An 11,241-nucleotide genomic window follows, 5' to 3' on the forward strand; every position below is an offset into this window, starting at 1 on the left:
AATGGAGTGCGCTTTGTAGAGGAATTGATTTCCATTAGTTATAATGGAAGTTGTCAGACGGATTGACGGATGACGGAATAGATTATCTAGTCAAAGATTCATCCTTTGGCACAACATAGTAGAGTGGGGCAAGTCGGTCAGTCATCCTGAGAAAATCCTAAGGGCGTGTTTAATTCGGGGTTATTACTGATAATCTTAATTAATTATCAATGATAATCTTGTTTGGTTTAATTAATTGATGATACCTGATAATGTAACATTCCCGTCATATCAGCAATTAGGGAATAGAACTAGGAATCAAAAAACTTTGAAAATCTTAAGTTTTCTGCAATTCCAGGGTTATCAATATTTTTTTCCAAAAATATCATTCTCCCCTCAGAAGAAGAAGAAGAAGAAAGTCGGAGCGAGGAGCTCAAGTGGCTGGACCGGGCGGTAGAAGGGCGGCCGCTCCACCGCTCGCTCTCCTGCTCATGGCAGGAAGTGGAGGACGTCAAGGTGGTGATGAAGCTTCTTCCTATCTTCACATCGACCATCATGCTCAGCTGCTGCCTCACGCAGCTCTCGACCTTCTCGGTGCAGCAGGCAGAGACGATGGGCACGCGCGTAGGCAGGCTCATGGTCCCGCCGACGTCGCTGCCGGTCTTCCCCGTCGTCTTCATCATGGCCATCGCGCCGCTATACGACCACGCGATTGTGCCCCTCGCGCGCCACGCGACGGGGAACGAGACGGCATCACGCACCTGCAGAGGATCGGGTTCGGGCTGGTGCTTTCGGTAGTAGTGATAGCGATGGCGGCGGTGGTGGAGGCGAAGCGGAAGCGGGTGGCAAGGCAGGTGGGAGAGGGGTCTGAGGGCCCGCTGCCGATCACATTCTTTTAGGTGGCATTCCAATACCTATTCCTGGGCTCGGCGGATTTGATCACGCTGGCTGGGCAGCTGGAGTTCTTCTTCAGCGAGGCGCCGGCGACGATGCGGTCGCTGGCAACGTCACTGTCGTGGGCGTCGCTGGCGCTGGGATACTACCTGAGCTCAGTGCTGGTGTCGGTGGTGAACCGGGTGACGTGCGGCGGAGGGCGCGGGGGTGGCTGTCAGGGGAGGTACCCTAGGGAAAATAAAATCTATTAAAATAATTAAAAATTTTAATCACATATCTAAATATATATAAATTTAAAATATACATAATAAGTTAATTACATATCTAATTATATTTTTAAAATATATAAATTTATTTTAAAATTATAAATTATAAATCAATTTTATTTATTTATTATATATATTATCAACTTATTCATTAATATAATTATTATTATTATTATTATTATTAATTTAATTTAATTTATTCTACAAAATTAATCATATAATTAAACAAGGGGTAATATAGTAAATGTCAAGTTAGATTATATCATTACCTAGATGAACGAAACAAGATTAAGATTATATTTTATCCCCTCATAACCTTGGTTATGTGATTACCAAGTAATCACATAACCAAGATTATATACGATAACTTGAACCAAACGCACCCTAAGGATTGGGAAATCCAAAGTGATCGTGGATTAAGCGGATATGCCAATGAGCCCATTAAAAATAATAAAAAATATAGAATTTTTAAAATTTAGACCGTGGATTAGACCGCCAGCCCATGAGCCCATTAAGTTTTAGAAATTTTTTCTTCTCCTCAATTTGAAAGCCAACCTGAGCCCCCCACAAGGCGATCTGCCTAGATCTGTAACCCGCCTAAATTGGTCTGTTTAGATCCGTTTTTAAATGAGTTGATAAAATTTCAACTCAACTCATTTAAATTGTTTGACAGAACAGATTAATCTGACGGACCCAATCTACATGAATGGTTTTATGATATAAGTAACAAATATCATACTTTTTGGATGAATTTATCAGTTCAAAATGTCCTACTTAGAGTATCCATATCAATTTTTCTAAACATAGAATTTATCTTAAATTTTATATTTTACGTAAACAAAACTTTGCATCAGTTACCCTATTCATTTCCTAAATTTAAATTCCATGAATAGTACTTGATACAGGATGTTACGAACGAACCCCAAGTATGACGTGACAGTTAAGTCAAGATGAGATGGCATCCAAGTCAAGGGTGGTGGCAGTTAGAGGGTCATTCTCAATAAGGCTTGGTTCCTCATCCAGCGCTAAGACCCTCAATACAAGGATGACTAACCAAGAAACCAATCGGACCAAAGGAGCCTAGTGCTCCTCGCCTGTATTAAGACACCTAGTATATATTAAACAAGTCATCATCCATTCGGATTTAAGAGAGGCCCAACCGGCCACAAGGCCGACCGAGAGTAATATTTGACTAGCTCCCAGGGATCTAGCTTTCCACTCTGAGTGCCTAGTATACAGTGGGTCGATTCGACAACTGGTTAAACATATAGACCTTCATCGTTCATTCCCCTGACCTCTTGCACATCGGTGACCGGGTATAAAGTTAACCAGATTTATAGGGCTCAGTATCTATCTCTGAAGAATCAATATACAATGCAAACCTCAGAAAAAATTTGTCCGTATTTCTAAAGCTCAAGCTATCACTTCAGGGACAAACCTCCAAGTACAAGGACGATCGGCTGAAAGTACCGATCTAGCCTCTCGGGGCTCAACTCCCCATTCAGAAGCAACTATCCCTACATATGGTCGGTCGGTCATAAAGCTGTCTGGACCTAGGGGACTTGGTTCCCTATTACTTCATAATCAAATCTCCAGCATCACACGATATATATCGGAGCAGCACTAAGGGTCGAATGCACTACCATACTCAATATTATGCTTTTATATATACACCCGATCAGCTAAATATCCGACTGGGACATCTTTGGGATACCACATGGCAGAGAATCACAACAACCTGTCAAAGAATACCAACGGTTTATCAGAGAATATTCTTTTGTTATTACATGAGCATTCAATGGAACCTTCCTCGAAGGTGACTCTACACTTTCTATCAATCGACGCACTGTGACAACATATTCCTTCAACCGCTGCATTAATGACGTAAGTTACAAAAAGGATACACATGGGTAATAGAAGATTCCTCGGACAACGACTATATGCCTCTTAGGCGTTACATATTCCCTTACTTGACAGCTTCTGACGCCCGATATTCTTTGCCACCTCATGATTACGGAGGTCATGAGAGGTGATATATAAGAAAGTCCTCTTCGTTGGCTAGCTACGCTTTTCCAACATCTCATTTAACCGCAAGCCTTTACGATTCATCTCTCCGTTTTTTTGCTCGGCCACTACACCGACTTGAGCATCAGAGAGCTTTTGCTATGGATCCTTTTCTTGATTTTTGGATACTGACGTTCTATCTGCTCGTTTGAGTATGTGCAGAGAGGATTTTCACTTCCATTTGTAGCATTTTCTCTGATTAAAAGTCTTCCTCCAATCAATATTTGAATCACTTGTCCAACGTGTCATCCCTCTAGCTTTCAACCAGGATCAATACTTCTCTAAATTTAAGGATCCTAAATATTAAAATATCATTTAATTTGGGAGAGAAAAAAATAAAGAAAATAGATTGGATAATGAAAGGTAGATATTACATAGGAGGAGAGAAAAAATAATAGAAAAATGAAAGAGAGGGAAGAAGATAAAGATAATTAAAATTTTAAGGTAGCTGATATAGTGTATATTGAAAAATGATTATTTAAATTTAATAAAATAAATGATTTATCTAAATTTAACTAAATTTTAAAGATAATATAGAAAAATTAATATGACGCTCTTACAATACTAAAAGCTAACACATACAAGAAACTAATGGAAAAAGTGAAGAGGTCGAGTTGGATAGAAACGCAAGGAATCTGATTGGAAGGGGTCTGGCCAGCACCAAATAAAGGTTCTTTTTTTGATAGAAAGTGCCACACCAAAAGTCTACTTGCAAACTCAGAAAGAGGAAGGAGACACATTATGCAATATAAAGGGTGGGCAGCCGGTGCACAAGGATCGGCCATAGAGATGACACTGCCTGTACTAGGAGATTATAAAATGGTGAATGAAATTTGACATTTGTTCTAGCCAGCAGAACTTGCGACCTTCATTCAGATCGCAGATGTGAAATGGTGGCTTGAATTCAATGTGACAGGTAAGGGAAAGAACTACATGAACCTTGAATGACATACCATTTTCAGCACCAGGATATGGAAAATGTGGAACTGGCATACTAGACAAGTATTTCAAAGATGTAGAACCACGACCTTTCAAGATGTATTGCACAAATAATTTACAGGTCAAATGAGCAAACAAATAATAAAGACAACACATGATAAACATGGAAGTACCTTAATGTATGATATCCACTACCTCCGATGAAACGGTATGATCAAACCCTACTATTTGAGTTAAATGATTTCCACTGCAGCAACGGCATCGACAAACTAAAATCCAAGCAAGAGTCCAACAACTTTAACAGTTTCAAATATTCCATGTTCACATTCGAAGAGTTCATACTTCTGTTATCAAAGAACCATTCACAGCCAGAAAATGTAGGAAAGTGCAATACTGAACGAAGTAGTGAACACAAACCCAAACGCAAGTGTTTTGACTTCCGAGATAAAGAAGTGCAATTTTTGGTTCCCCTTAATCCTTAAGGTGCTGGATTAGCAGTGCCGCTGGCCTCCAATTCTGTTGCATAAACCTGCCCATAGTCTCCCTTCGAGTCATCCTCCAAATAATCTGCTCTTGCATTTAGTGTCAAGATCTGGCATACAAGCCAAATGAGAGAGGCATCGAGGGAGAGGAATGCTGCACCTCCAAATAGACCAGTTTTGGCAGTAGGACATGTTGTATCGAGATTATAATGGGTGTTGCGTGAATGGTGCAGACCTTCCACAATAGTAGCCCACAACATCATCGCCAGTGCCAATGCTGAGACAGCCCTGAATCAAGAACACTAGATATGATAACCTCATGTATATGGAGAGTAATACTTGAGGAGTTGATCAATAGTAGAAAATCAAAAACAGAGTTTCGAACAGCTATTTACAAAGCTCCAACTAAAAGTAACTGCAATAATAGTTCCAAATGCAAACATACATAGTTCTCATTCTGTTCAACTTTAAAGATTTTGTCATGAGAAAATTCATCTTAAAAAAGAACTAAAGAGAGCTTACTCTGCGATAAGGAAGAATATAACTAATGAAGCACTTTGAAATAAAGCTTGAACTGGAACTGTCTTTCCTTTGTATGGAAAATAGACAGCAACATGTCCTGCTATAGCAGTAAGAAGGAGAGTCACGACAGATAAACTTCCCAAAGCAATTGTTGGATCACTAGGAAACTTGCAGATGACCACACCCTTTCCTTGAATTGGAGTTCCAGAAGCCGGCTATAATAACAAAACTTGAGCCACATGAATAACCACAATGGGACATGAAAACAAAGTTATGAGCATAGCACAAAACTGTGCAATTAGCAGCACCAAAATGATGCAATTACAGCATATATTTCCCTTTAAAAATAAGCATCTCGATGAATAGAAGCAATTCTCTTTCAATAAAAAAAGCTGAATCATAATAAGACCAGAGGATTTTTTAGATGAATAATGTTCATAATCCCAAACATTGTAAAGAGATTAGGAAACCTTTTTATTTTCTGCAATAACACCAAAAAGGAAAGACAATATTCCAAAAAATGCAACAGTCAGAGCAATCTTTGTGGTTTGGCTTGCAGCCATCTCCTTGATACTTCAACTCCCTGCCATTAAATAGCAATGATACGTTGAATAAAGGGATCTACAGAAGATGTATGAAAGAAAAACAGATTAATAAGTACAAGTGGATCAATTTTATTTTTTTAACATTCTTAATGATGAAACAGTCTATGACACCAGTAAAGGTAGACTTCTTCGTGACTTCCAACTGACGGAGTAATAAAATTATGTAGAAAATAAGGAAATTTCTTAGCAGGCAAAGGCAACATTGGAGGAAATGGAGTTTTGCTTAAAAATCATGTGTTTCTATTCATATCTATTGGTGATCATCATTTCATTTTTGGATGTTCATAGTTGTGTACAGATTACGTTTGTCAACCATAACATCCTGTCTATCAATGGGTTCCAGATTAAGAAACAAAACATCGTCGTTACTTTGTTTCGTGATATTCTTTTAATTAATATTTGTCTACAAATGAAGAAGTAATGCTACAAATATCTAGTATTAACAAGGTTATTCAACAGTTAGTTCTTAGTCTTGTGTGATGTAGAAAACTGCTGAAATAGCAAAATAAAATTGACTTTTGTAAGCCTTGCTGTTGTTTCCATACAATTTCTTAAGAGACAAGGAACTAAAGCAACAATCTAAGACCATACAACTTCGTTGAACTAATACAATGGCTTGTATCTCAAACAAGAACACTTGATTCAGATTTAACAGAGTGAATATTCTAATGAACTAACTATCAAATGTTGCAAAAATACTAAAAACCAGCATCGATATTTTTGGGAGAAAAACAAAGAAAAGCAAATTCACTATGAGGCAAATACAAACACTACCCTATAGAACCCAGAATTGAAAGATAGCAAACCAAATAGTCAAATTAAGGAAAAAGGGACGAAAGATCGAAATAAAGATTACAAAAACGAAAAATATCAATCTGTAGGCAATTAACTGTAAAAAGCTACTAATTACAGCAAAGATGTACGAACCGGATACCCAACCCTATCGATTCGACTTTAACCCAATGGAAAGCTTCAGGAATTCTTTGACCTCGCAAAAATCTAATTTTTCATCAAAGAAAACTCAAAGTAGATCTAGTCGGCATCGACCCACCAAAATCAACGCACACAGCTGAGAGGAATCTGAAGATACTAAAAGCTTCGGGTGAAGAAGCAAGGAAACAAATAAAACAAGACCAAGCTGGGAATCTCAAACCTCTCCGATCCTCGAATCCCAGCGGCGAAAACGACGCAGGCAGGAGAGCCTCGAGGAAGATGACTTGGAGTGTTGATTGGAGAAACGAGAGTATAATAAATCTGAAAGCGTAAACCAATGAGAACGGTAACGACAACGCCGAGGAAAATACAATCGAGCAAAATGACCAAACCACCCTTCCAATTTTCACATTTCTATATCTGTCTAATTATTGGCGTTTTTATGGAGTGAGAAAGTACAAAATAAAATTATATAAAAAAGAAAAATGTGTGTCGTGAGGAATAAAACCGAAAAATCAAGAGTGTCTTTTTGTATTATAATATTTGGTCAAAGGACAATCTGTTGAGTTATTATAAAAAAATATCTCATCTAGCATTAATATATTTTTATTTTTAGTACGGTTGCCGTAGGTATAAGCACTTATAATATAATATGAACATTTCATTTATAATTAATATGGGTGGATAATATATTATAACAATACTTTAACAATGCTAACGTTAATAACATTGTGGTGTAATAACTCTTATAATACGTACATTTTATTTCTAATGAATATTGATTAATATTTATTAACGCATGGCGCATGCTAACATCACGTTATAACAATTACGGATTATAACTATTACGGTATAGATAATTTATTTAGATAATTGTTGGTTAATGTTATATTTTAATAGCTATAAAATTATAATTATGATTTTATATAATTTATAAAAGATGATTATATTTTAAAAATATTAATAGAGATTCATGCAGATGATCAAATTCTTAGGTCCAATTTTTTTTACAAAAATTATAATATATTATAGCTAAAATACAAACTTAAATTCCTTAATTATCTGTCAGATAACTAACTATCGTACCATTATCCTGAGAAAAAAACATGTCTTTAGCTTCTCTTCTCCGGAGAAAATTTTTAAAATAAGCATAAATATTAAAGTTATTACAAAAATAGGTAAAAATAAAACCTTTTATAAAATTAGGTGAAATGAATTCATATCCGAGATTTAAATTTCGATAATCATTATTTTTTATTTATTTTCTTATATTCCGGAATTTAAATTCGGGTACTTCTAATTACCGGGATTTAAATCCCGAATATGAATTTTTTAAAAAAATTTTTTACAAATTGTTTCATTTTTCATTTGCTTAAGTTTTATTTTTTTAAAAAAAAAAAAAATTAAATTCGTAATAATTTTTTATAATTTCTTTTACAAAGCTAAATTGTTTTATTAACATACGTTTAAATAATAATAATAAATTATATTTATATTTATATTTATTAAATATAATATAAATTATATTAGCAAATAATTTCAATAAACTAAAAATAAAAGACATTCTGAGATTTAGCAAATATGTTTAAGATTATAACATTTAATATAAGGAAAATCGACATTTATATTATTGGTAGAAAGATTGTCACGTCTAAATATAAAAATATTTATCAAATATGCTACAAATTATATTCAATCGGTACCATATCTCGGACGTCGACGATTTCGGTGTGGAAGGAATCGTCTGAGAAAAGGAATTATACCACCCGTATTCCGCTCATGTGATTGTTGGACTATAGCGTCGTTATGTGCATCATTCCAACCTCTTTGACATCCCGATGATTGCCCTCTTGTGGATCATCATCATTAGCTTCAGATAAATGGGAACACATACTAGATATATCTACTGATGGGAGGTTAGACATTGTGGACATGCGTTCCATTTGAAATAGAGCAAAAATATTTGTAGGAGGAAAATAATTAGGTCCCAAACTACCTTGAAAATGAGAGCCTGATTCAAACATTGAAAATTCTAAAGTGGTCGGATGGCCAAAATTTCTATCGGTTGACAACGATGATGGACCCGGAAATGGCTCTGAAGATGATTGGGGATTAGAGTAGTGGCCAAACCCACCTGATGTGGGATAACCACCAAAACTTGTTCGGGCTTGTGTAAATGAAAATGAGCCAGCTTGCATTGATAGATCTCTCCAGACTGGCGGTTCAGAAATAGTATCACAGCTCATACGAGGAGGATCGACATACCTTTGCCTTGGTTGACGAGTTCTCGGACCTCTACCTGATGGTGCATTAGCGGTAGGAGTGAACCCATAATCAGGATATGCATATCGTCCTGAATGATATATTCACTTGGGTAGTCCATGTATCTTCGCTGCTCTCCAAAAGCTCCAAGAATAGCCCCAGCCATCCGGTTATGTTGTCGTCCGATCGGAGCATTATCTGAGCATGATGAGATCCATGCTCTCTCGTGAGTATCAATTAGCAGAAGAAGAAAAAAATAAATATAATGGTTGTTAAAGTGCAATTGAATATTAATTTGTGAAACAATTAGAGAATTTGGTGATATCTTACACTTCCTACATGAGTGGCCCCCTCGATTGTCATAAATCTTCGCGTTACTCGCCTGTACTAGTCTCCATATTGACTATGATAGTGTTGGGTCAATAAACTGATATTACTGTGAACCACAAATTGTTGGCAGTTATTCCAGATGTTAATCTCTTTTGCCCATTCAACTCTCCAATCAACCTCGTACTTTCCCTTTTGACTGGTTGAATGATAACCGCAATGACGAAAAGGAGGAACAGGGATAAACTGGAGCCAGCCGAATTGTCGTCGTACCCTATCTGGATAATACCATTCAACGACATTGAAGCATATCAAAGGTACTCGAGCCATCCAAATGTCCTGCCCGAATAGACAAATCGGATCTAACTGGTGAATAAACTGAGCATATAACTCCCAAGAGATCTGCATAAGGTCATAACAATTAGTCTTTACATTAATATAGCTAATATTGTAAACGACAAAAGTTAAAATAACAAAGATCTTACTTGGTGGTGTGTTTGAACGTCGAATTCATATCTCCATCCCTGCAAAGTGAATCGTGGTGATTGTCGCGCTTCTTTCTTACCTGCCCACCTGAAATCATAATTTTATCAAGTGAATGAGCATATAATACTTTAATCTGAAATAATATGAACAAATAACTATTGCACCTAGTCCCGAGCGGAAGCATGAGTGTGTGTTCTATCCCACCCCTAATAATAGGACGACATTGAGTGAATCGCTCCCATGCCCATAGCTGCAGAAGTAATAAAGGACCCGATATCTGACTAATATATGGGTCAACAGCATTACACAAATTGCGGTATAAGTATGCAAGGCATGCGCTACCCCAACTATACTCTTGCATGCGATGTAAATCCTCAATAAATTGAAAGAACATGCCGTGCACATAACCCTTTATTTTAGAGCCCATCAGATCACCACCTATCATTCGCAATATAGTGGCACGAACATAACACTGTATAGTTTCGTCGGTTGCATTGGTGGGAAGTTTCGTTAGATCGAAGGTTTTAGCCAACCACCTAATTGAAAGACGTCTCGGCTTCATACTAGAGGGGTGTAGAACTTGATCAAAAACCTTAAACAATAGTCATATATGTCAACATTCGCTCTACCAGATATCGCTAACCCATGAATAGGTAGACCCAACAGAACTGCAACATCTTGCAAAGTTACTGTCATCTCTCCTTCGGACATGTGAAATGAATGTGTTTCCGGCCTCCATCTCTCAAGAAGAGCAGTAATAGTGCTCCATCAATACGACGATATCCAACATGGAAAACCCCTAAGAATCCCGCTACGCTCATCCAATAAATAAAATGATCATTTTGAATATTATACTCATTTTGATGTAGACTGGTTCGCTTCACAAGCAAAGGTTCAAGGTAACTGGCATCATATGACTCACTGCGACTTGCTCTAACCTGAAGAAACATTGTACAACAAATTAATTTTATCATGACCATAACATATGTGCACAAATACAATGGCAAAGAAATTAACGACCCAATTTATTTTATTACCACATTATCTCATACTGTTTCGGATCTATGCGACGTCTGCAGATGTAATAACTCGCCATCAACTGAACCTGGATGACTAAGGTAATCGGCACGTCCAGGCCTGCGGTTCATATCTATACACAGATATAAATGAATATATGTATATCAAATATTATATCATACTTACGTACATAATCTTTGTCAATATAAGTACGTCATACATAATATCAATAATGTCTTACAAAGTTAATTAAAAAGCACATGTCTTACAAAGTTACAAAATATTTGAAGTTACACACGAACAAAAAGAATTAAACATGTGGATAAGTTTTTCTATTATGTCCAAGTTGCCCACACTGTCGACAATGTTGCACTCTGCTTGTGGATGGTCCAACGTCCATCTCATTTCTCCTTCTTCTCGTTGGCTTACCCTTTTTTCTCTTCATGTCTAAGTCAGGTATTAGGC

The 11,241-nt window shown here is 36.8% G+C and overlaps 1 protein-coding gene across 2 annotated transcripts; it reads right to left on the reverse strand.

Annotated features, from left to right (window-relative positions):
• Positions 1 to 4,412: 4,412 nt before the first annotated feature.
• Positions 4,413 to 7,043, reverse strand: LOC122045386. Of its 2 annotated transcripts, XM_042605591.1 has the most exons (5): positions 6,905 to 6,997; positions 6,679 to 6,831; positions 5,617 to 5,729; positions 5,147 to 5,361; positions 4,413 to 4,912 (listed from the first exon to the last, which is right to left on the reverse strand). In XM_042605591.1, exons 3-5 carry the CDS (start codon positions 5,707 to 5,709, stop codon positions 4,621 to 4,623), a joined length of 600 nt encoding a protein of 199 aa, XP_042461525.1. In that variant the 5' UTR covers positions 5,710 to 5,729; positions 6,679 to 6,831; positions 6,905 to 6,997; the 3' UTR covers positions 4,413 to 4,620. The 2 variants fall into 2 exon arrangements, with proteins under 2 accessions (XP_042461525.1, XP_042461524.1); XM_042605590.1 differs by lacking the exon at positions 6,679 to 6,831 and having other exon boundaries at positions 6,905 to 7,043.
• Positions 7,044 to 11,241: the final 4,198 nt, after the last annotated feature.

This window comes from Zingiber officinale, chromosome 2B (assembly GCF_018446385.1).
Source record: "Zingiber officinale cultivar Zhangliang chromosome 2B, Zo_v1.1, whole genome shotgun sequence".
In the NCBI taxonomy this organism is placed as follows: Eukaryota; Viridiplantae; Streptophyta; class Magnoliopsida; order Zingiberales; family Zingiberaceae; genus Zingiber; species Zingiber officinale.

Excerpts from the sequence above, each read along its gene's own strand:
- LOC122045386 (XM_042605590.1), bottom strand. The coding sequence starts at position 5,709 with ATGGCTGCAAGCCAAACCACAAAGATTGCTCTGACTGTTGCATTTTTT. Across the intron at positions 5,362-5,616 it reads TTATTGCAGAAAATAAAAAG|CCGGCTTCTGGAACTCCAAT; the intron begins GTTTCCTAATCT and ends TTGTTATTATAG. Across the intron at positions 4,913-5,146 it reads ATATTCTTCCTTATCGCAGA|GGCTGTCTCAGCATTGGCAC; the intron begins GTAAGCTCTCTT and ends TTCTTGATTCAG.